Raw genomic sequence first — 26,721 nt, 5'->3', positions numbered from 1 at the left:
ACATCTAATTCCCACACAATTCTCACAACGCTAATCTTAAACAAATATTAATAGCTAAACATGATTCTGTGATAGCACAATACTGTATAAAGCTGTACATTCTCCTTCTCTCACTTGCATTGTTGCTTTCTGCTTCAAGAAAAGACATATTACATTCCTCTGCTCTACTAAAGTATCCAACTGAAACACACTAGACACTAAGATTGCAGACTGAGACTGAATTAATTTTTCTACTTTTAAAGACACAGCAACAGGACCTCTAAATAATTTGAAATTTCCATAGCCAACCAAAGCAAAAGCAAAAGTATTGAGTTCTCCCTAAAAGCAGTGATCATAGGCATGCTCCTAGTGAGATGTGAGATCCCATGCAGAGTGCTGGCTGCTGGTTGTGAAGCCCTCTCATATTTCAACTGGATTTGATTTTCAAATGAAGCATTCATTTGCTGGAGGAGTGGTTTGGAATCCATTTTCATCAGATGAAGCAGGGGAGAGGCTTCACCAGATATCAACAAGGCATAAAGCCCGATCGCACACCCTGGCAGCGGTGACAGTATACACTTAGCCACAGAGGATGACGTACCAGGAGGACATAGTGCAATACTTCAGCTGGGGGCTCATCCTTAGTGGAGTGGCATTCTTTTTCAAGCAGATGAGGAGTCACACACCCTATGGGCGTTATGTGGTCTCCCCTGAGCGAGCTAGGATGCTTCCTGCTAAGGTGGCCTGGTTCCTCCAGGAGCTGCCTTCCTTCCTGGTCCCTATGCTCCTGCTCCTCCATGCGCACAACCCCTCTGGCCTGGGACAGACTCTTCTCATCTGCACTTTCTGTTTCCACTACTTCCAAAGGTAGGTGCCAGAACTCTCATATTGTCCATTGGATTTTCCAAGTGGTGGCATACACCATCCGTTCTCTGTCAGATTGAGCACACGTTTATTCTTTCCCCCCTATCCCCTAGAGTGGATAATTTCTTTCATTTGCTGCTATACACATTGCGCTATCTTCAAACACTGGACTTTGAACACTGTGGATAAATTTACAAAGGCTCCTGTGTGAAAGAGTAAAATTTACTTTTGTCCAAAACTGGAGAAAGATAAGCAGAGGAATGAAAGATAAATCACGCTGCATTACCAAAAGAGGTTTTTAAAAATATTGTGAGGTTTTAAAAATGACTATGCTGATACTTTGTTAAACACAGTCTGGCTGTATCCTGGTGTTGAGAGGGATAATTGCAAATGTAATTGAGCCTAACAAATCAAAAACTGCATCTATATGTAGGATTATACCTGACTTATTTATCTAATTAATTAATTAATTAAGTAATGTGTTTATTGTCAGTGTTTATTTATTCATATAATTATTCATTTATATATTATTTATTTTCAAATAAGTTAAATAAAATTATTTTAAATTAAGCTATTGTCCTGCACACATTCTAGACTGTAGCAGGGATGATTGCACAAGCTTCCTTCTGTTGGGCTGCTGTCAACTCTTTCTGTGTGACACTTTAGGAACTTCCCCTACTCTCAGGGAGGATGGCTTGCTGCATGGCTCTGATTATGTACTGTTGCAGCATCCTGACCGTTACAGCAATTGGTTTTGATTACAAACAGACAGTATGGCAAACCCCATACGGGCGTTATTTTAGAAAGTCCAGCTTTAGAAGGTGCATGCCAGCAAAAGTGGCCTGGCTATTCCAGGAGAAGCTCTCCTTCCTGGTGCCAGTGCTGTTGTGGCAGGGGACGGAGCAGGGAACCAGGGTAGGGAGGGTAGGTTATGTGTCATTTTAGCAGAGGTGGAAAACCCCGGCTTCAGGAAGTAAAAGACCTACCATGTTTTTGTTCTAGCCATTCACTAAACAATGATTTCACTAGCTCCTCTACTTGCCTGAAGAGTTGTGCTGATTAAATTCAGCTGGTGTAGTGCATGGGTGGAACTATTATGTGGCAGGATTTTTACTTTCTGAAGCCGGGGTTTTCCACCATTTTAGAGGGGGAATATCAGGAGAAAACCGCACAGAGTGTTGACTGATGTGTGGCACGGCACTACGCCTGAGACAAACAGCAGTTGCCAGAAGCAGACTTGGGCTGCCATTGTATGATTGCCATTTTATTGTATGTTTAGGAAATATTTCAGACTTTTGTTACACATACTCATATGAAACACACAAGCATTCACATGTGAAACTTTCACACATGCATCCACACTACTGAAAACTCACACACATGTATGTGAAATGCTCATATAGACACATGTGAAACGCATTCACACACACACATAAGCCTATGCATCACATTTGTAGCGTACTATGTCTACATTAACAACAAATAAAAATACGACATCACTGACTAGGCCTACAAGTATATTAAAATGTCTGGGCTTGGTTAGTTCAAAACTTGTAAAATGAAGTTATTCGCTTCGGATATAAGCGTGGCTCTTTTTTCCTCAGTGCTTTTTTTAGTTTTAGCAAATGACATGTATTTAGGCAATTATACGCGTCAAAATATGGGGTTCTATTACCTTCCTAAAGACGAAGTACACTTTGCGGCTGCATGATTGTTTGAATAGCATGGTGCAGCTTCATGTAGTGAATATTACGATTAATTATTATTAATTTCATTGACATTTGGTTTCACACGTGCTGTTTTGCCGCAGAGCAGGCTAATAATGGACATGATATTTGGAACAATGTAGAGTAACTTTTAAAATGCAATAAAACTATTTACAGATTCGTGTATGCCGCCCCACCGGATATGGAAATGAACGAATCAGTGAGTCAAGATTCGAATCATTTTATTGAACTGAACGAAAAGAACCGAATCACTAAAAAGAATCGTTTTGAACACCACTACAAGTCTATATCTGATCAGCAACTAGTTTCAACTTTCTGTGAGGCGGTGCCAGGAGGTATTTGTGGGGAATGTATCAGTTGTTTACTGCAAGCTAGCATGCATTGAAATAGATGGAGCATAGAAGCGAAACTTGTGAAGGTTGGCGCAGACACAAGCACCATAGAACGGGAGATGAAAAGTCCATGGTGATAGCCTTGGTTAGATGAAAACAGTAATGACGGACGAATGATGACGTTCGGCTTATGTTGTCACAAATTAAACGAGTAAATGTAAATGTTTATTCCAACTTGAGTTACTGCGTATTTAAAAATGATGATAAAATTAATAATTAAAAGGTTAAATAGCATTGACAGCTGCTGTAGAGAATGTGTGGGTAATTTCAATTTATCAACAGTTAGAAGGCTTGAATTTATATAATTGGGCCAAATATGATAACCTCCTTCCTGATATGACATGTGTACTACAAACACAAGACATTTTTATGCAGACATTTTTGTGCTGACAATGCCATTGATAATGTGAGATCCTGCTGGAATGACATTAAAAAAATTAAATATGAATCTGAACTGGGTCCATTACATGTAGTCAGTCACAGCTAAAAGACATATAACAGCTAATGTGTGCTAGATTGCAACATACATGCATTTGGAAAGCTGCTTAAGCATCCAAATGCTGCCTGTTAATGGTCTCATTAAGTAGATATGACAAAAATCATTTCTTTGAGCAAATAAATCTTGCATTCTTACATTGTGTGAAGACACAGGCTTCTTCTTCATGAAAATGGACTTGATCTAAATTCCCCAAATGCATGCAAAGACTGATGCTTTTCATTTTGACTGCCTGCCTAACCAGTCACCTGTATGCAATGCGGAACATTATGGCAAAATTCTTATCAATTCTTTACATCCATTTTAATTTGAATTATAGTTGTTTGTCATTGAGAACATGAAGTATTAACTGATAAATTGTTATATGCCTGATGCCACTAGGTTATTTGCAGTATAACAATGGCATGTATCAGATGTCCCCTGTGAAATATTTCAGTCATAATTCAAAAGGGATAAAGCAGAATACATTTAGCAATATAATTTGAAACAGATTACAGCAAAGAATGAGCACTCCAAGAAAGGAGACTAACAGAAATGGATATAAGGAAATAAATCTGTCAAGACAGTCTTACAAAAGCAGAAACAAGGAAGAAAAAAAAATCCAAAGCCTCAGCAAAGCCTGAATGCATTCCTCAGAATATCACCTCTGTCTTTTGAATGAGTGTAAGTGTAAGGTGATGGGGGATGGTTAGTGAGGGGGTGTCAGATGATCACATCCGCCTCACCCTGAACTCCTGCATGAGCACAGAGGTTGTCAGGGCGAGATGATCCCAATCTACAATTGCCAATTCCGAAAACATTTACGCATTACATGTCAAAAAAATCCGACAGAACTGGTATAGCATGCCTAGATCTTATCTTCTGGCGCCTGAACCCTTCTGGCCCCTTGTCCCATCTGAGAAATGATGGCAAAGAAGATCAGTTGGCAAAGACACACACGCCAAAGGCAGTGAGCTGTGTAGCAGGCATGATTGTTGCTGCAGTTCAAGCCTGAGCTGTGCACTGTTGCACCACTGCCTCCTAGTGACCTCACAGAAGCACGTATCTCATTGGTTGTCATCAGTCATCCAATCAGTGTTTTCTCTCCAGTGTATCATGAACGGTAAGTGTCACAAATGGCTGCTCGTGCTGTGGGTAGGTATACTGGAACATGCCCCCTCCCTTTGTGCTCCCTGTGTGGGTGCAGAAGGCATAGTGGAGAATGTTTTATAGAAGAGAAAATCATGTTATCGTTTATAAAACCTAGTCTTCTGCACTCTGCAGTGTTAGTATTTTCATACCGTACTGAAATAATGTGACAGATATGAAACCATACTTTCATATCCACAGTGTGATTGATAGTCTCATTTACTTTGGCAGAAATCCTTTTTTAAATTGATCATTTAAATTGATTAAAATGTGTGCCTTCTTAAATTGAGTGTTATTTTCAGATTACCAAGGTAAAGACCTGTCACATTCTTGTCGCCTATTTTTGCAGAGGGGAAGCTATGACAGTTCATTGTACACCTGGGAATTAGGTGAATGACACCATGAGCCTGTGACACATATTTATCGAGTATATCCATTCTTAATGTATGCGCTTTGTTAGTATCTTCTCAAATTTCAAAACACTGCACACCTCAATAGGCTGTCCAGTGTGTGATAATACACTAGATAAGTGTGTGCATTGGTATTTGATGAAGGAAATCTGACTTAGAAATGGCCAGTGGCGTTGTTAGGCCTAGGCGTCCGAGGCTACAGCCCCGAATGTTTTATGAATATATGAATATAATAAAATAAGCATGGATTGGCATGGGAAAGTACTGAATAACCTGTCGATGAGAAATTTCCTAGTCATGCCAGGTAGTCTAAGCACTCTCAAACCATGGCAAACCATTACCTAAGCAGTTCAGCTACCTGTGAGACTCAAATGATAGATTATAAAAGGATTATATCTTTGTATGTTAGAATCATAGGATTATGCATTATCATAAACCATCTCTTCTTACAGACAGGAATGGAAATGAATGGATGTCTGAACTGAAATGATAATTGAGGTCCAAGGGCTGTTGGTGCTGTATTTTATGGATTTCATCATTCTGAAGATATATTATTTTTAAATTGACAAAATATTGCAGTCTGAAATCTAATGTGGGGGCTTCACTGACTTCATTCTTTTCCTTTATATGAATGCAATCTTATGTTTTTATTTTTTAGGACATTCATCTTTTCTTTGCTGACCAGAGGCCGCCCGTCCCCTCTCTTCATTGTGATTTCGGCTTCAATCTTTTGTTCCTTTAATGGCTTCCTCCAGGGCTATTACATGCTGTACTGTGCCAAGTATGACAAGACCTGGCTGTCCGACATTCGTCTGGTGACAGGTAAATGGGACTCTAGTGAAGTGGGTTTTTATCACAACAGCACAACATTCACAGAAGTAGATGTGAAAGCACCTTGGCTACACTCTGGCTGAAGTTGCTACAATGTGTGTTCCATTGTCCACAGCACATATCTGATTGCACAAAAATAGTCACATTATTTTTTCATGGAATATGTCTTTAGATTGTGTAATATATTCACAGTTCATGGAGTATGTCTTTAGATTGTGTAATATATTCACAGTACTACATTACCAGGCTTGTGTTTTCCTGTGTTTTTTTTTTTAGGTCTAATCATCTTCTTTCTGGGAATGGCCATTAATATCCACAGTGACTATATGCTACGCAACTTGAGAAAACCTGGAGAAGTCACTTACAAGATACCCAAAGGTAACTCTCCTGTAGAGATCAACACTGAACAGCTCCCGGACAATTGTTAGTGTGACCACCTCAGGTCTGAGGTGCACACTTGCACCTCAGACACCCACTAAGCACTCATTCTTCCTGTTCATTTGTTGTGTTGTCTGTGTAATGTGCTGCACTATAGATTGACTGATTGTTTGCCTATATTGTGGTGATATATCAAATCTGCTGATATTGCATTGTGTTTTATCTTTTTCTGTCATCCTATTACATATACTGTACATGTGATGCTGTTCATGGCTGTGAAAACAAATATCCTCTCTGATGACAACATAAATCTATTCTATTTGATTCTATTTTATGGGTAGGGTAGTTTTCAGTGTATCTTACCTATGAGTCTGGGGTATTTTTCAGTTCATCTTGCTCATAGGTTTCTGTGCATTAGGCCTATAGGTAGGGATGGTTTTCAGCGTGTAATTTTCAGTGCATTGTGCCTAGTCATGTAGACTTTTTTTTTTATAATCAAGAGCTTTCTCTCCTTTCATCTACTTTCAGGGGGCATGTTTGAGTATGTCTCAGGTGCCAACTTCTTTGGGGAGATACTGGAATGGTATGGCTATGCCATAGCCACCTGGTCCCTGCCAGCTCTCTCATTTGCCATCTTCACAATGTGCTCCATTGGACCCAGAGCCTATCACCATCACAGGTACCAGTTACACCTCTAGCCAGGCTCCCGGTGGTTTATGCTGCATGTTTGCTACTTGCACAAGGTTATTCACGGTTATCAAACTCCATCTACAAGGTTATCTCTTGCTCATGCAGGTAGGTCCGCTGGGAGCAAGAGTTTGTTTCCATTGATGGACTGAGCAAGCAGTAAATAATGAAAAAAAAGCTATGTAGCAAGAGGGCAAACAGACAAGAACTGAGCAAACAACACTGAAAAATATGGTACAAGGGTAAGATAGTGAATAACCTGTAAACAGACATGCACAATTCATGTTAACTGCTATGACAACCAGCTAAAAGAGCATTTGCAGTTGCTAGGCGCAGAGAAAAACGTACCAGGTTGCTAGTATTGCTGCAAGAATGCCATGAATTCCGTCCAAGTGCTTGGCTGTGCATTTAGGTTTCATGAGGTCTTTGGGGAGGGGACTAATTTGCGGCCATTTGCCAAAAACCTTCAACACAGTTGACTTCTGCAATTTCCTCGTGGCCTCCAGTAACAGCTATGCCTCACTCTGCTGGGTTCTGAGTGGCTGAGTTTGTTTTGTCTATTATTTTCAATACGTGATCAAATGGTCCAATATGGAGGATACTCATTTTCTCACACATATGGACTAATTCAACCATTTTTTATTCTCTCCAATGCTTTTTTTTTGTAAAGTGTGTGTTGTTTTTTTTTTTTTGTGTTTTTCAGGTATTATCTGGAAAAATTCACAGATTACCCCAAATCCAGGAAAGCTGTGATACCATTCATCCTTTGAAAGGAAGAGAAGGTCCTCAAGTTCTCTGGTTAAATGAAGTGCAAGCACAGTGAAGAAGTAAACATATCCCTCAGAGTGCAACGTTCAGGGAAATTGGAAGAGGATCAAGTTTAGATAACATATTGCTATATTGTATATTAAGTGTTTTTCGTTTACATGGTTTCTATAATTTATTATGAGTATATAAGGAAAATCTTTTTTTGCATAAATAGATTAACTAAAAGATTAATACTTTAAAAACTACTTTATGACATCTGCTGTCTTCACATGACACAAGTTCCAAATTCTACTGTAACATCTTTTTTTCCATATCCAGTGTGCAAACTGAATACCACTTCAAACAGGATTCCGTAACAACACAAAGCCTTCAAGCAGCCATTTAAAAAGAGCTGTCATTGTTGTTAACATTAACAGGTATCAGCAGAACAGTTCTCATCATTCTGAGTAGGCATGTATCCCTTTTTATGAACTGGGTACGCATTTTTTCCCACACAGTAATAAATGCTCATTTATTAGCATAAAGCAGGCAGTATCCTCAAGAATTCTTTTAGTGCCTTACATGACCACAATATATTGCTGTGTTTTCACAAAAAATTCCCCTAGTGGTTTGATGTGACAGTTCTTTGATATTAAATTAGTGACAACCTAAAGTAGCAGGGAAGGAAGCTTATAGTTTTATAAATTCACTTGCTTGAAAAATAGGCACAGAGAAAAACAGGTTGCTGGTACTCCTGCTAGAGCGCCGTGAATTACATCTAGGTGCTTGGCTGTGCATTTAGGTTTTGTAAGGTCCTTGGGGAGGGGACTAATTTGAGGCCCTGTACATATGAGACAAACATCCATCAATCTCCCACAAAGATTTAGAATTGAAGTTTTATTACATGTTGTACATCACTATTCACATTTTGTTAAAGTGTGATATAACTATTTATTTCATTCAGATTGACCAATTTAATAGCTGTGGCTTAGTATACATGCATATCTTGCTGTTCTCTGATCTCCTTTTGATCAGTGAAAATGATATAAATCATATACTGCTCAGGACATTAGAGTGCATGCACAGTTGCACACACACACACACACACACAGCTCTTTGCTGTGTGTATTTTAAATGAAGCATGTTTCATTTGGAATAATATCTCGGCTGTGTAGCCACCACTTTCCAAGTGTTATTCTCTTCCGAGTGCTGACTTTGGGGTAGGTGTTTTTATTGTTAATAAAAGATCATTTGAGTAAAATTTCTCCTTACTTCTATTCTGTCTGCTTTGCTTGTGATCCGTTATTGATCCATCCAGTTTATAGCACCTTAATACCAGATTGTGTGTATTTTTCTCATTACACACAAACCATGTGATCATTTTATGTGACTATTTTAGGGGCATGATTTTCCACATATTTAATCTGGTTTGCCGGTATAGCAAAACTGCAGGCATATAAGGTTTGGTGTTTTGGTATGTCTGGCATCCTTTGCAAGTAATATTCTGATTTAATTTTATCTGTAATGATGTCATGTACACGCATCACTTGATTCATACTTTTTCTTGTCTGTGTGGGATGATTCTTTCTCCATCTGTAATTAGATCAGCCCTGTGTGAGGATGCAAGTGAAGAATAGGTGAAAAAGGGGGTGGTGGTGGGCGGTGTGGTGGTGGTGGTAATAAATTGTAAAGAAATAAGTGAAAGAAATAAAGGGGGAAGTACCGCTTTAAAATAATCACTCCAACAAGACATAGATTGTAAATACTTCAAAATTATACACAATATACAGTAGCTTGAAGCAGGACCAGTGCTTTATTGATAACATTTATGAATTGAATTGCCCCAACTGATACTGACTGACAAAATTCAATTTGCCTGGGACATAGCACTGTGTGAAATACTGAGTAGAAAGTAAATGCTAAAGAAAAAAATGCAACTTGTTCACTAGCTAGGTAGTTACATTTAATGATAAAGGCAGGTGCATAAATCATTAGCTAAGTAGCTAGCTAGTTAGTTATTTACACAAATCAGAAAGCACATTTAACATTCTTTGTCTCAGTAAAGTTGTTTATCCAACCTAATTGCTAGGTAGTTCTCTCATTCTTGCACAGTTAATGGAGATGTACAAATATATATTTGGACATTTCCATTAATTCTGTCATATGAGCCCAGTGGCTTTGGACTGTAAGTTGCTTTGGATAAAAGCGTCTGCCAAATGAATAAATGTAAATGTAAATATAAACAAATAACACAGCTATTACTAGCTGTTACAGCTATTACCACTGGATCTTCGCCAAAAGGTAGTAGATGCGTACTCCTTCGTGTAAAAGCCACTGCTTTGTGAGCCCATGGTGCGTCCATAAATGCTTTACCGGGGGGGGGTTCATTTTCAAATGCCAATTTATTTTTTTTTTCCAGGAAGATTAAAAGTACATTTTCATTTAAGAAACTGATAATACGGAGTGTCAGGTGTCATTTAATACAACTATGGTCAGCGCCATCCCCTATGGCCTTCTATCGTTGGCTTCACCATCAGACAATGCCTCCTTGTGAATGAAACTCTTTTGTGATATATCAATGCAGCCTCAGTTCACCAACACTGGCTTAAAAAAAAAAACCTCATTCACATGCTTCACTCCTCCATTGTCTTGTGCAAGCAGTGCTGAGGCTTTCAACAACAAGACTGTGGTGAACATTGAAGCTTGCAGCCAGTTGAGAAAGCTTCTTGCTGTTCAATGGTTGTGTGACAAATAGCATTTTGTAAGGGGGTTGTGGTCAAACTGTAAGGGGTGGTGAGGGAGCATGACATGTGACTGACAGGAGATTAACGTATTTTAAAAATGTACTGATCTGGGTTCACACGACAGATGTGACAGTAAATGGTGTGTAACGAGTTTAAAGTAGCACATTTTTGGTCTCCGGTTTCCCCCAGTATTATGAAACTTCATATTACAGGAACTCTGCCACTTTTATTCTGAATGGGAGGAAATCCGAAAGGTGGTTTGCTTCATTGACAGCCTTGTGAAACACTCATCAAATGGTCCCTTAAGGCAATACTTAACTAAAATTCCTGAATTCTATAACTTTTTAAACCTTGAAAACAGTGAATATAAATATCATAATCATATAAAATAAAAATAAATAAAATCATAGTCATTAGTGATTCCTTAGAACAATCTCTGACAAGAAAATCTATCAATGAAAATCTTTAAAGAAATGATAGCGCAAACTCTCTCTTTAACATGTTAGCATTTAAGTCAAATGTTATCCACTGGAACATTCCATCTACATTTTAAGTTTATGCAACTAAATTCGACCAAGGACATCTGAATGATGGATGAAACCTTTTATACTGTTCAAGTGTATTGTTTTCGGTACCAAATGTCAGGCAGCCCTCTGGTTCATTCAAAATAACATTGCAACTCCAGGGTTTTCCCCAAGTTCACTATGGATGCATTTTGCAGCAGCTAGTGGTTAAATTGGAGTACTACATGTGGATTTTAAAGCTCTCATTTCTACTGGTAAAATGATTTTCAGGCCAATGCAGACACCAATGTTTCAGAGAAAAGTTAGACAGATGCCTGCTATATTGGCAAATCCTAATGTATCTGGCATCTATTAGTAGCTTTTTGCTGTTTTGAATCTGTAAGATGAAAAATGAAACAGATGGATTTATTTAATAAAATCTATATTTTCTACTAGCATTTGGTTGGTTTATGAATCACTGAATTCATTTCTGCATCTGACAACAAACTACAAAAAGCACCTCAGGTCAAATGCCAGAACTAAATACAAGCACAAGTGTGTATTTCACCCAAGTGATAGCTTTTCTCTGTCCTAGCATTCTTTCATTACATGTGCTTGACCTCAGTAGCTGCTGTGTCATTAGCTGTCAATTCTAGGTCTGCACCTCACTCAGTCATACTACTTATTTAGCCAATTACACCTGGGATGTCACTTTTTTAACCTGAATAAATGTGAATCAGTTTGATGCAAACTGCAAATAAATGTTAATAATTTCTAAGCAAATTATTATGTATTACTGCTGAGTTTTCCAGCAAACTTTGGCTAATTCCCAATGTACTGTTGATCTGTTCTACAGCTTTATCATGGATGAACACTAACATAGCAGCACACAGAACAGAACGGGAAGTGTTAAATCAGTAAAATGGAGAGGAAAACTGCTAGTGATGTGTTACAGGCCCATGCCAATAACATAGCGAAGGCTTCTAATTGGCCAGTGCACCTGTACACATCACATCACCTCTTACATTATCTAGCAATGGAAACATGATCGGCCTGTGCCCCAGTCTCTCCAGAACTGAACAAAACAAGCAACACCCACTGAAAATTCTGGAAGCACACTGAACATTTCATTCCTAAAACCCATTCCGGGGACCTCACAGTTGTTGGTCTATAAGAAGGGCTTGACCACCACACATTGATGTGTTGGGCCTCTGGGGGTTAGCAATGCACGTTGACTCTATTCTGAGGGGTCGACTAGGAACAAGCAATGTGGCTCTTGATCTTTAACTTGCAGTCACTCTCCCTATCTGCCACTTAAATGGGAGATGACCGAGAACCAATCCTGCAGGCTTTCAGAGAAAACGGGGTATTTTGTTTGCAACAAGGTAAGAAAAAGGAGTGTGATTATAGCTTTAGCATGAGTGGATTTAGTAAACATAACTGTACTGAGCTTCTATTTGAGAGGGAGTGACAATCTATCCACACAGAGCCTCCTACAGGGTGATGTATTCTACCAATCTGTCAGCTAACTCCCTGTGCAAACAGACGGGGTTCTTTGGTGAAGCCATCTTTTCATGCCCCACACCAAAAACGAGTCCCAAATAAAGACAAAACCATGTTTATTCCAGTCCATTGAGGAATATCAAACAACAGTGATATAATGTTATTTAAAGAACTACCTCGGCAGAACCACTCCCCCCCCCCCCCCTCTCCTTTAAAAATAATTGCACAAATGATATCAAATCCAAATCTACTAGTGCACTGTTTCAATGTCAGTCCATGGCGTCACTCTTCAACACTCTTCTGTTTCACCTGCAAATGTGACTGAACAGAGCTCTTCATTGCTCTCTGCATGAGCCACGTCCCAAAATGGATGCCGCAAAAGGCGGCGCCTGCCACCCACAGCCAATTTTTCCGTAACCAGCTCGGGTTCTTCATGTTTATGGTGCACCACGACCCTTCCTGGGTTGATCGTTCGAGGGAATGGCGTCTGGAGAGAACAAAAAAAAAAAGTGATGAAGATTACTTCTCGTTCCCGGTTACTCAGTCCTACATGAGACAAAGTTACGAATAAGGCAAAGTTTTGCCAAAGGACAGGTCATCCAAAAGGTTTATTTTTTAATGAAAATGGGTTAACGGTTTTTATCTGCATTATTGCCACGAGGATGGGACTTGAGCTTGTATTAACTGACATGGGTTAAAACATGATAATAATAACCGCATGTTAATGACATATCAAACTAAAAGGAGAAAATAATACCTCAATATCTCACGTATCCTCTACTTCCCCTTTGAAGGCGCTTGAGGAGGCGCAACGTAGGACACTATACCCGGCTCGGGAATGTACTGCTCTCCTTGCTTGCGCAGCAAAGGGTGCGACTTCACAGTGTACCAACCCCAGTGAATCAGCCCAAGACTTGATCCCATCACAATCAAGACTTTGTAATTTTTCCAAATATTTCTCAGGCCCATAGCAAAACTGTGAGAGAGGGGAGAGAATTTCACGAGTTAGACAGCAGGCACGCTTTTAAATTACTTACACTGTTTCCTTTTGGCAACAGAGGTACCACATATCTATAGCCACTCCGAGAGAAAAATGCATGTGTTTAAGGCCTATACTGCTAAAACAAACAGCTACCATTACATATTGCTTCTATCCTCCTTGACTGAGTTGCATAAGGCCGGTGCAGCTATCTATCTAGCAAGGATTAACGAGGTTTCACGAAGGTTCATAAAGTAGTCTGCGCTCCAAATCTTTAAAAAGGAAAACGGCTTTACTTTTTTTTATATATATAAATGTTTTGTCTAATGTTTTACGTAGAATGCGCAATCATAAGTAAAATACAACCATAATAAATTGCGATGTAAGACTCACCTTCAGCGATACCAACCTAGTACATAACATCCATTTTGGGGTCCTTCTACACAGACGCAACCCACAAATGAGTTCCTTGATGGCAGCCTGACGAGCTGCCGAATCACATTAATGAAATCACCTGAACTCTCAAGTACAATTTTGGTTAAATATTGGGCGTATTCCACACAGTAGACATTTTGACCTATCATGGTAGCGAATAGTATAATTTCTATTTTATTTGTTTTTGAGTCGGTCAAAATATGACTATAGGCTAATAACTTTAAAATCGGTGTTCGGTAAAATCGGTTTGCATCAGTATTTCTCAGAATATGTCAATTAGAGACATTAACTTGTGGTTTGATGCATTTGGTTTTAATAAGTCTGGCACTTTCGCGTCCTACTTTTCGGGTCCTCATGTTCACGTGAACTTTCAAAACAAACGGCGGAATGTCAACATGGACGACTTCTCTGCAGTATGTGTGTTACTGACAAATCATAGTATTTTCTCCCAGCTTCACGGGATTTTAATGGAGCGGTTTGGGATAAATTCCAGTTTTATAAGAAACTGGAGCATTGCCTTGGGGCATTTAGACGACATTAAAATAAGTAAATCAAAATGAAGCCAGATCTGCAAAGCTAGGTAGATAGCTAACTTCCTCTCCTCCACCCTGAAGCTGCTCTAAATGCCCAGCAAGAGGTCTGGGAAAAGAATACGGGTAAGTAGAGACTATTATAGTGGGGAATAAAATGCCATGACGCTATAGAGTTTTAGCTAACTAAATATCTTCTTAAATGGATGAATACTGTAGCTAGCTGGCCTGGCAATATTCGCTTGGTTCGCTAGGTAGCCGTTATAGCTTGGTTGGCAAGCGCTAACTAGCCAGCTAGCTGCCTAATGATTACGCACACATTCAGATCAGTAGAACTAGGGCTAATGTAGTGCTAGCTACGCCTAAATACCAGCAAGCTAAGTAAAGCAATAAAGCCTTTCGTGGTCCTGCTCTTTCAAGCTGCCATCTAGTTCACAGATTGTATGTCTGTATGTATGTATGTCTGTATAAAATACATATTTCACACGTAAACTACATATTTCAGCACGTATTTGTAATCTTAGCACTATGTTTAGCTCTGACGCTTGTTCATGCGTGGTTAGTGGTGTCCTGTTTGTACAACTTTTCATGCCACTTTATTAGATGAACTGTCTAAGTTGCTCTGGATAACAACAATAATGTGACAATAATGTAATGTAATACAGAAACACTATTTAAACGGCGGACGCCATAGTGTTGATTCCTTAGTTGCTTAGCCCGTTACTGTGACGCGATAAGGGATTGACGCGGGCATAGAATGTGAATCCAGTATGACTTCACAGTACCTTACAGGTACCAACAGAGCTTAATAAGAATGTGTCAGATTCCAGTCTTCTCAGTTGTTGTACATCATATGTAGCAGAGATAATGGCGTCTTCTAGAGCAATTTTGAGCAATAGTAAGCAATTTGGAGAGCATGATGACAGGCATTGGCGGCGTAAGGATAAGTGGATGAAGCAAAGGCATCATCGAAGGCAAAGAGGAGGTCGCAGGAGCTGGTTCAAGATTACAATCCCTCATGGGAAGAAGTATGACAAGAAATGGCTTCTGAACGCTCTGCAAGATGAGTGCTCCCTGTCCTTTACTCCGGTGAAATATCACACACAGGGCCACACTGTGCACTTCTTCATCGATGATGCCACCATTGCCAGTGCCCTGAGTAAAGCCTCACGCAAGATCATAGGCACAGAGGGCTTTAAGCTGACCGTGCGGATGAAACCATGCTCAGCTCCCTCCTTCATTCACACAGAACTGACACCAGAGGAACTGGAGCGTCTCAAACAATGTATGTCCAAGCGCTTTGATGGCTCAGAGCAAGCACTTGAGCTGAAGAGCATTGGGACAGACCCAGACCTAATGTGCCAGAACATTGAGATGCTCCTGAACAGGAAGAGCTGCATGCAGGCCGTAATTAAGATCATTGAGGAGAATATTCCCACCCTGACGAGCATAAACCTGAGCAGCAACCAGCTGTACCACCTGGATGGTGTGGAAGAGCTGCTCAGTAAGGTGCCCAGTCTGAAGGCGCTCAACCTCTCCCGCAATGGGCTGAAGACAGAGCAAGAGCTGGACAAGCTGAAAGGTTTCAAGCTAGTGGAACTGTGGCTGGATGGAAACCCCCTGTGCGCCCATTTCAAGGACCAGGCCACCTACATCAGCGCAATACGAGAGCGGTTCCCTCAGTTACTCAGACTAGACGGATGTGATCTTTCTCCACCCAAAGACATTGGTGTGGAAGCGTCCACTACCCTGCCCTTCTATTCAGAAGAAATCAAGAAGCTCATCATGAATTTCCTAACTGACTACTACCGCTTTTACGACTCGGGCGACAGGCAGCCCCTGCTGGACGCCTACCATGACGGAGCTTCGTTTTCCCTCAAGGTCCACATCCCTGGGGGGAGCCCCACTGTGTGCAGTCTAGGTGACTACCACGGCAACGCCTGTAACTCGGAGAAGCTCAGCGATCCCACCGCGCAGGTCCACATCCTCAAGCGCACACGGCTGCACGTGGTGGCCTTCCTCAACAAACTGCCCAAGACGCAGCACAACCCTTCCTCCTTCAGCATCGCCGTCAATGGCTACACCGACGCGTCACTGTCATTCACCGTAAAGGGGATCTTCAAAGAAGTGGATGGAAAATCTCCAGACTGCCTCAAAGCGTTCTCTCGGCTCTTTGAGGCCGTGCCGGCCGGGAATGGCGGTCTGTGTATAGTGAAGGACGAGCTGTGTGTGAAGAACGCCACAGAGGAGAAGATTCGAGGAGCCATGGCCCCACCCCACTCCAGCGGCCCTGTGTGCACTGTCTCTGCATTCCAGCAGGAAATGCTGTCGGCCTTCTCACTCCAGTCCGGCATGAACCTGGAGTGGTCAAAGAAGTGTCTGGAGGACAACAAGTGGGATTTCAACAGAGCCGCTCACATCTTCACCAATCTGAAGGCCATGGGGAAGATCCCCGATGTTGCCTTTATAAAGTGAAGAGAGGAGAGAATATTTAAAAGTAAAGCAAATTTTGTAAATATGTCATCATTACATCCTATTTCAACATTTGTTTTTTGAGTTATATTTTCCCTATGTTTGTTTTCATGTTGTTTTTTTTTTGTTCAAGGGTGTTAATGCATTGTTTAATATAATCACAGTTTTACTGTTCCAATAAAAAGTGCATATATTTGAAATTAACTGTTGTCCTGTTGCTTATTTCAACTGTGTACCAAAATTCGCCTTAAAAGTAGTTATGGAATTCAGTGAATCAGTCAGTAAATTGATGAGAAAGAATGAACAAATAATCAGACTTCATAAACATGAAAAAACAAATATAAAACCAGTGTATTTGTTTGAATTCACAACACAAAAAAGTAACAGCATACAGTAATAGGAAAGAAGTGGGCACAGTTTTGTTACGATTCTGAGGGAAACATTGTACCTAAAAGAAATGACCTCAGTGCACTTAACCTAACTCTCCTGCCCCACCAGAGAGCAAAGAATTCCTAGGAGGTGTATAAAAAATTCTGGTTTTAAGCTACTTTCTTATTTTGCAGTGAAAGGCTTTTTTAATATAGACTGGCAAAGGTGGGGTGACATGGCAGATCTATTTCAGAACAAAAGGCCATAGGAAAGATTCCCAGTCCCTGATGTTGCTTTCATAAAGTGAAGATTGGAGAGACTAGAAACAACATTATCCAGCTTTTGTGCATTTGGAGAAGGTATATGTGAAGCCACAAAAGTGCACTATATTGTAGAAAGTCACAATTAAAAATTAGAATACAGTACTACCATCCCAGTATGTTGTCTGAATTGGCATTAGCATTGCATGCCCTTTACCATATTGAAACAATGTGGGTCTTCAGCTTTTTTTTTTTTTACAGCAGAATTGCAAGATCAAAATCCAGCCACATTTCTTGTTTGCACAAGGCTAATAATGTCAAATGGTAAAATAAACATATATTAAAATTTGTGGATCACTGCGGTGTGAGTCTGCTCCCACATGCGTACTGTATACAGTAACTGATTACACAGTGGACATGACCCTAAAGCACTGATTCTCAATCCTGCTCCTCAGGCCACCCTGCTCCCACCTACTTGACTGAACTCATCAGTGGCATCTTTGATTAGCTGAGCACACCTGTTAATCACACTAATTTCAATCAGGTGTGTTCGGAGCAAGGATCGATAGAAGTTATGCAGGACAGGGGGGCTCCAGGACTAGGACTGAGAAACACTGCCCTAAAGTAATTGCGCTGACTGAGCTGAATCACATGCACAGGGGAAAAGGAAGGAATCACGAGTACAGGAGTGTAGTTTTGGATGTTTGTTTGTATCGTTCTCCCAGCTTCAAGTGAGAGTGGCTGAAGATTGTGGCGAGTCTTCATTCCAGTCACCCGATGTTCCATGAGTTTGAGATCAGAATGTCTGATGTCAGTGGTGGCTGGTGAGCTGGAAACAGGAGACTGAAACATTCCCTTTAAGTCTATCATTACTTTCAATCTGTTCCCCTTTACCCTCCTTGATTAACAATAAAACAAATCATTCACAGAGTAATTGACATCAATGCCTAAATAGAGTAAATGATCATGCTCGCGAAACAGCGCAGATTGTCTGTAGTTTGTGCGCTATTGCGAAAGCTACAGCATGAGGTTGTTTAATTAACAAGGATGGCAACTTGAACAATTAAGTGGCAAGTAATCCCAAAGCTTTCTCTTAAATCGCTGATTCTCAATCCTGCTCCTGGGGCCCCCTGCTCTGCACATTTTCCATCTTTCCCTGCTCTACCTACCTGACTGAACTCAGGCACAGTGGCACTTTTGATTAGCTGAGCACACCTGATTTAATCAAGAGCACGTTAGTCATTTCAATCAGGTGTGTTTGGAGCAAAGCTAGATGGAAGATATGCAGGACAGGGGGGCTCCAGGAGTAGGATTGAGAAACACTGTCTTAAATGTTTCACATCACAGCTTTCTTGGTTTACAAAATTGAAATTACAAAACGGAGCTAAATTTAGTTAGATCGATTTAAATTACTGAGAATAAACTTTTAGGTTAGGTTGAGTGCAATGAACAATAACGTTTAGAACACAGACTTCACAAAAGCTGTGATGTGTCATGAGCATTTAATGTAATTTAAATTGATAAATGCCATCCTTATTAATTAAACAATCTCACGTTGTAGCTTTAGCAAGCACACAAACTACAGACAATCTGCGCTGTTTCGCGAGCATGATCATTTACTCCATTTACGCAATTGGTGTCAATCGAGGAGGATAAAGGGGAACAGGTTGAAAGTAATGATAGATTTAAAGGTAATGTTTCAGCCTCCACTGTTTCCAGCTCACCAGCCGCCACTATCTGATGTGTCAGTGGCAGTGTCTCTGCCTTGCACCAGAGCATGTGGAAAGGACACCTCAGTCAAGTCATATAAAAGACTTTAAAAACTGTAGATAAAATCTCTAACATTATAGTAAGGTCGGATCCCTACAAAGGATGTACTTAACTTGATCCAGCAGTTAATAGAATACTTATACATAACATATCTGCATTTAATATACTAGAAATTCGTTGTGAGAGAAATGTTCTATTGAAAGTGTATTTGCTAATAAAAAGAGTTTACTCAACATTTCTTGCTCTTGAACACTTTCAGTGCAACTGTCACTTAAGCAGAATTAGTTCACAGTTACACTCTTCTCTGGCCCTTTGAACAATAAGTTGTTTTTCATAAAGTTCATCTTTTTACGTTACCTTTTTCTTTGCAAGTGCAGATAACTTGCAGAAATATCTTTATGGGTATATGTTCTAAAAGAAAAACATCACTTTCATAAGCCATATCTGTAACAAAGAGTTACTGAGACATACTTCAGTGATGTCAAAGCCAGATCAGTATTCACTTCGACAGCTCAAGCAAACCCAATTCATTGAGAGCAGCTCTCAGCTGGAATGAAAACGAGCACTCTCACAGTGCCCTGAGGACCTTGGCTGGGAAATGGTGATGGACAGTGAAATTAATATTTTGCTTCCTCAGTGTTCATGCGAGCCCTCTAGTGGTCGTTGGAGGAACAACAGGCATAGACTTGCGGTGTACTTCCGTTTCTTTGCAGGTGTGCAAAAGGGTGTGACTCTAGTTTTCCATACTATCACACTTTTTCCTGGCACAGCACTCCAGCTGCCATAAGCATATACTGTGCATATACATGTGCATATACTGTGTGTTTCAACAAACTCTAAGCTTTGGAACTTTTGTCAATGACCTTGTAAATTCGTAGCATTTGGCAAAGCATTTCCAGCAACTTGCTTCACTTTTGTAGTCATTGTAAAAAGCTAACATTAGCTAGATAGATAAATTCCCCACATGTACACCAAACAGCAATACAACTAGCTCCTCTGCTAGTGAAAACAATAGCTTCATTAAAAGCCAATAAATAACCCAGTCTGTTCCCTGTAAGTGTCATCTGGCAAGCTCACTGGAACCAGTTTTCTCTTTTGTAGTAATATCAATAAATATAGTTTCTGTACCAAATTCTGTACTTCTTTTTGTAAGTTCCATTACCTGAACTCCTTAACTCCTCAACAACCTAAATAGCAACTAAAACCACTTAGTCAGGAAGGAATGGTGAGTGTGTAGTATGCTCGAGAGATTAATCGTTTGTGTGACAACCAGAGCACTCTTTACTGAGCTGTTGTTTATTGTATTAACTAACTACTCATTTGGCCCAGAAACTGCAGTAGATCAATTTTATACCTGTTTAGCTTAGCGATTAAATCTAGTTGACATAGTTGAGATAAAGAAAATGCTTCTGTCATTTTATGTAATAGAGATCACGCTAGCTAGTTTGTTGTGTCTATGGATTGCTGCCTGTTGAAATAAAATGAATACATTTTAGGGATTAAGATCAGGTATTTCCCCAAAAGTCTGCACTCTGGAATTATATTGTTACATGAGGATCAATGCTGGGGTCAACACGTGCTGTAGGCACCATTTTCAGCTCTGACCAGAAACAAGAAGGTATTCCTGACCCATCCTGGGTATGTTTGTGGGCAGAATGGACAAAGTGCTTTCAGCAGAAAATAGTATATTTACCTTTCTCTTCTGCTAAATTTACACAAACGAGGTCCCTCATCAGAATGATTATTGATGACCAAAGATTGACTTTTTGCATGTGAATCCATAAACTCTTCCATGTAACCATGCTATTCTCAGGCAAATGTATATAAAATTTTATTCATGCATAAATAAATGCCATTCAGTTGTTTTTGCAGTTTTGTATGGATGCTTATGTATTTGCATATGGATGTATTCCAGATGTATTGCACCATCCTTCATTGGTGATCAACATGGCTTAAGTTAAATTGCTCTGTCACGTTTGACACTTCTGGCAACCTCATCCCACTTTCTGTTTTGAAATTGAGCCAATGCAAATAGATTAGTGTTCTGACAAAGTAGTATTCTTTTTTTTTTTTAACTCAATAGCAGTTTTGTTTATTTTCCACTAATGGAGTTTCGACAGTACTTTGACTGAGGCACATGTCGTATCATATTAATATACAGAAGTTAGGAAATAATAAACACCGTGTGCATTAAGGATTACTTACTTTGTTCATGTTACAAGCACATTGATAGTACATGTACAATAATGTAATTATGTCTTAATATTATTGAATACCTGAATCTGAAAATTGAACGTGCATTATGTCTCAGCTATTATTGACAAGATCTACCTTTCAGCACATTTCTTTCCAGACACCATTAATGTATTCGGTTTCTTTTTCCGTTTGTCAGTTGAGAAGCAGAAAGAATTTTAGGCAAGGCTAGCTGAAAAAAACATCTGCAGATGAGTGTTGTTTTCACCAGTAGAGGGCGATGTTGGTTAGGTTTTAAACTCTTGTCAATTTCCCCTGTGACAAGTACAAACCATGATTCCATGCAAACAGCCACATCAGACTTTGTTTTTGTGTCAATAAACTTTGTCTTTATTTAAAAATGTATAATATAAAATTTTTAGGCTGCCTGCTTTATCAGTCAGTACAGTGTTTCAGTAGTACCAATAAATTGCTGGTCCCGCTGTGTGTGTGTGTGTGTTATATATGTACATTTTACATATAAACATCTGTGGCCACTTGCTAAATGGAAGAAGAGAAAAGTCAAACGGAGAGATGCGCTGATGACCTCCAGGAGTAAGTGTAATGTTATTATTTTCATGGTTAACTGTCAGGAATTCGCAGTGGTTTGGGGGGGGGGGGTGGCTATCAGACAGAGTGAAGCTAGTGGAGCAGGCCTGGGATTCGAGCTCGGCGGAGTCTCTTCTCCTGGTCTTCCCAGCGATCCCTGGCTCGGACGAGCACCAGTAATAATGAGTATCAGATGTATCCCCATTAGCTTCGGTAAAAGCTGCTTGGGCCTGCGTGCTGATGTCGGATTTATTGCAGTGTTTAGACTTAAGATTACGGATGTGCGCGTTGTCATGTACCCTGTAATTCGGTGCCCATCCCGTGGAGCAGGAAGCCATGTTTGGTGTGAAGGAGAGCCGACACCTCCCATGGAAGCAATGTTAATTGCTAGTTTGTGTCAATTGTTAAATGTTAAATGCTCATGGGTCCTTTGTCATCTGTACAATTTAAACCTACCAATAACAGAATCATATTTTATCAAGTGCATCCAAACAATGTTAATTGTGTGCCTGTTTGTGATTTTCTATATCGATGTGAACCAGCCCATCGGTTGATATCCCACACCTGCCTAATTAAAGGCCTATTAAATACAGGTGTCTGGCTGGAGAGCAAGGAGGTTCGTTTTATTTCTGTTGACTGTTTGCTCAGACTAGTTGCTTTTTTTGTATTTAGAAAAAATAATTTATTTTTTTGCCTCGTGGCCAGCTTCTCCACTTTCAGAATATAGCTGGGGTGGGGGAACGCGCACGGTAGATGAAAGGTAAAACCGTAGGCTGAAACTACTGCTACACCAGTTACTCGTTTCCCTGGTTGTGTAAACCGCAGTCTACTGGTTGAACATGTCGCTCCTTCTGAGATCTGTTCTCTCCTTCTGGGCAGAGTCGGAGCTGAAAAATGCGATCCCGTTCTCACTCTAACAGCCTTTTAGTTTGCGGCCCGTCTCAGATGGCGGACCCTGACAGCACGGCAGCACTGCTTTTTACGTTTTAAAGGTCCCATTTAAAGATTCCTTTTTGAGCTCTGGCCTGTGTAATGGGAAGACGTGTGAATGCACTCCTGCCGAAGCGGGCTTAGCACAGAGAGTCTGGTGCACTCCAGACCTTGAGATCATGGCCGGGGTGCTCTCCGCAGATTGGGGGTGTCTCTGGGGGCATCCAGCATTTATGCGAGGGCCTTCCAGTCTGTGTTCCATTAAGCCATTACGCAAATCTGACGGTGACATTCGTTTGAACCGTCTGGTGAACAAAATGTCGAGTCAAGACCTTTGAGGAGGAATTTGGAGTGTGCGGCGGCGCGTCAGACGTGTGTGTGTGTGTGTGTGTGTGTGTGTGTGTGTGTGTGTGTGCGCGCATGCATGTGAAGGCTGCCTTTCTGTGTTCTTTGAGAGACGATGATGGCGGACCACACAGGGTTTTCAGTCAGGAACTCCCCCCAGCTGAATGTGGGTGACTTTTAAAATTTTTTTTTATTATTTATTTTTTGTAGTAATGGTGAATCATATGGCACATGCATAGGGCTCAACTTTTCACGATATGCCTGCTTTCGGAAAGTGCTGTTCGTGGGTGCCTTTTTTTATTCAGATGTTTTCCTAGCCCACCCCTCCCCGAACATTCCTCTTCAGCTTTAGCCATTCCTATTGAGGCGAGCCTGCTTTGAAAACGGAACCTTCAGGAAGCTGAATGCCTTCCATGGCCCAGCTTCTCACTTGCCTGATTTATCAGTGTCCAAGGGCTGTTGTGACTCAGTATTGTTTGCTGAGGATTAACCGAACTGTGAGATAGTCATGCCTGTTCGTGTTGCAAGAATTCCATTTCTGGGTTGTGCCCACTTTAATACAGGTGTGCTAACATATTTGATAAAGCAGGCGCTGCTCAACAACACTTTCACATGGCCTGTTTGCACGTGTGTGTGTGTGTGTGTGTGTGTGTGTGTGTGTGTGTGTGTGTGTGTGTGTGTGTGTGTGCGCGCGCGCGAACGCATTGACCTCTTTGCAAAATACTTACTGACGAATGCTGTTCAAACCCAGCCAAGAGATACCGGTGTGTGGTGAAAGTAATCCTGAAAGCCTGAGCGCCCACAATGTAAGCAGATCACCTGGACCGACTTAGAGTCATCCCCCCCACCAAGACCTGGATGAGAGGCACGGGAGTTTTATGGGGTGAGACCGCATCTGTTGCGTTCTTTCCCCGCTGTAAACATCTGCGGCTGGTTAACATTAGACTCAGAGCGATGCACGGACGGGGCTCTGGTTCCTATAGAGTCTGTACAGGGGTGAAAAAAATAGAGCTTTGATAGTTGTGGCAAAGGGCAGGGAGGTGTTGAGCAGCGCTCCCGTCGATCTGGCCAGCTGCACCGGGCTGGAACAACACCAGCTAACGAGGATTGGAGGTTTGGAGTTGGTGTGGGGGGGTGCATGGAGGTAGAGAGAGAGAGATAAGGAAAGGTAGGGTGTTTGGGATGAGGTTTGGGTGTTTGATGAGCTGGGGTCAGAAAGACACTGGAAAGAGGCTCTAGCCCACCATTGCCCAGCTACTTACTTGCTTACTGATTACCCCCAGAAAATGGAACTCGGGGCCAGACTCACACTTGGCAGAGGACAAGGAGCGAACAGAGGAACTGCAGCAATTTAGGCTTTTCAGCTTTTTTGGCAGGTCAAGCAAACCGGATACTCGCTGGGGGAAAGAAACAAAAAAACAAAACACAAAAAAAAAAAACAGGGGATGCACTCGGCATGCAGGGGGATTCGGGCTCATTCATAAACTGCCAGTGAACAAAGGCAGCGCAATAAAGGAATTGGGATTAAGTAGCAGTGACAGCAGAGTCTCTCTCTGTCCTCACGCCCTGCATACAATGATTATTGCCCTCTCATTTTGGAGGGGAACAAAACAACTTTGGCCCATTTTTAGGGCCGTGCAGGAAAGGAGAACTTCCTTCAAACGCTCCTTTCAGGGCTGCGAATGTGACACCCGAGTTTGCTCTCAGCGGCCGGGCCGTCACCGTGACACAGTCGCAGTGTCACCCCGCGCGCTTCAACAGATCTACCGTTTCAAGTGACGGCAGCAAGACCAAAGAAGGGTCTGTGCTCTCGGGCACTCGCAATCGTGGGGGTACGCTGGCTTCCCTGTGCATTTGCTTGTTTACTTTCAAAACCCCAGCGATCTACTTTAACGATTTGGTTTGGAATGAGCAGGAATGCATTTTGGAAGGAACGATCGAATGCGAACTGCAGCGGGCACGTCTGACACTTGGCGCTCTCACTCCACCTCCTGGAATGATTCTCCTGCCTCCCATCTCCCCCCCCCCTGAATGAGTAGGGATGGGGGTGGTGTGCTGCCTCAGACCCTCCCGTGGCCTGGCGCATCTCAAGGAGAAGCATCTGTCTGGTCATTTTCCACGGCCAAGGCCAGAGTCTGTCAGGCTCCAGGAGGGGCGGTCTGTGCAGGGCCAGTGCTCCAAATGCGTGACAGTGTGCTACAGTTGTTAGAATCAGGGCTTGCGACCAAAAGATCAGTTCAGTTCAGCTGGGTCAGTTCCCAAGCAGTGCACTGCTTTCCACATTACCTCAGTCAAATATATGGGTGGGTAAATGCATGGTCTGTGAACTATATACGTTGCTCTGGATACAAGCTGAGCAAATGTAAAAATGTATTGCTCAGCATGTTATAAGGTGTTTGAGCTTCCTGAGAGAAATGGTCAACATGTCCCAGGGCATCCCCCTCACAGGATGTCATCCCTTCCCAAAAAAGAAGGGCACGAGAGTGAGTGGCATCTGCTGGAGGCCAAATATTTCTCCTCATATTCCTGTGCTCTGTCTGTAGCCAGGGGAATGTTTTGTCTTGCAGCAGGGGGCTAGAAGTCACTGTGCGAATTCACACCCAGGTTGCGCCATCAGTCCAGCTGTTTCTGATGGGAGGAGAACTTGAAGACAGTCTTTTTTTAGATCTACTTTCTGTGAATACATAGGGCATTATGGGAAAAAATAAATGTTCGCTTCAAAGGTATTATCATTAGCCTGTGTTTCACTTTATTTTTCCCCACACAGCCTCAAAGTCAGTGTTAATCTGCAGTTCAGTCGAGCTGGGTGCAGAGCGCTCCGAGCACGCCACGGACCTCTCCAGAAATGCACGCTTGTTCCAGTGTACGGGACGCTATGCAGAGCTTCAGGCGAGAGCAGGTTTCTGCGTCACTGGTGTTTCCTGGTAGAGCAGAGCCTTCTGTTTTCGTCAAGAGCCTGCTCCTGCACAGTACCACTTTTGTGAGCGGAGACTTTCCTCACGAGACCGCGAGGGAAGCGGGAGACAACGGAACGCCAGCACATGTGTAATTTACTGCGACCGTGCGAAGAGCTCAGGAATTTCGCACTGACCAGAAAGCCCTGGATTTCTGGTTGCACAGACTGTGGTCCTCTTGAGCCATTGTCTGCGCTCAGCCGCAGTGAAGTGCCTGCCCTAGAAGACACACAAAGGTCCCCGTTGCATCATTCAGTAATGTGAATAGTACCATGCAGCCCGGGACATAACCTAGCTTTATGAGTAAAGTCTACATAAGGTGTACATGACGTGCTTAATATCTACACAGAACTTAGCCATACAAGAGTTACACTCTGTATAACCTGAAGTTAGTTACCGCTGAAAACTTTTTTGCATCTTGATTGGCTGATTTTTTTTTTTCCCCTGAAAGGAGAGACTTTGGTGTCACATGCTGTTTTTGTGAGCTGGGGCTGACCTGGGTGCTTA

General features: G+C 41.5%; 2 protein-coding genes across 2 annotated transcripts; both read left to right on the top strand.

The window, feature by feature from the left end:
• Nucleotides 1–556: 556 nt before the first annotated feature.
• srd5a2a (steroid-5-alpha-reductase, alpha polypeptide 2a) lies at nucleotides 557–8,879 on the top strand. The gene is made up of 5 exons (XM_036535034.1): nucleotides 557–846; nucleotides 5,655–5,818; nucleotides 6,104–6,205; nucleotides 6,734–6,884; nucleotides 7,596–8,879. Exons 1-5 carry the CDS (start codon nucleotides 572–574, stop codon nucleotides 7,660–7,662), a joined length of 759 nt encoding a protein of 252 aa, XP_036390927.1. The 5' UTR covers nucleotides 557–571; the 3' UTR covers nucleotides 7,663–8,879.
• Nucleotides 8,880–15,284: 6,405 nt separating this feature from the next.
• Nucleotides 15,285–16,808, top strand: LOC118794071 (nuclear RNA export factor 1-like). Its single transcript, XM_036552250.1, has one exon. The coding sequence runs from the start codon at nucleotides 15,285–15,287 to the stop codon at nucleotides 16,806–16,808; it is 1,524 nt and encodes a 507-aa protein (XP_036408143.1).
• The last annotated feature ends 9,913 nt before the right edge of the window (nucleotides 16,809–26,721 follow it).

This window comes from Megalops cyprinoides, chromosome 1, assembly GCF_013368585.1.
Source record: "Megalops cyprinoides isolate fMegCyp1 chromosome 1, fMegCyp1.pri, whole genome shotgun sequence".
NCBI lineage: Eukaryota > Metazoa > Chordata > Actinopteri > Elopiformes > Megalopidae > Megalops > Megalops cyprinoides.
The sequence above is the reverse complement of the archived record's forward strand: the minus strand, read 5'-3'. Positions and strand labels throughout refer to the sequence as shown.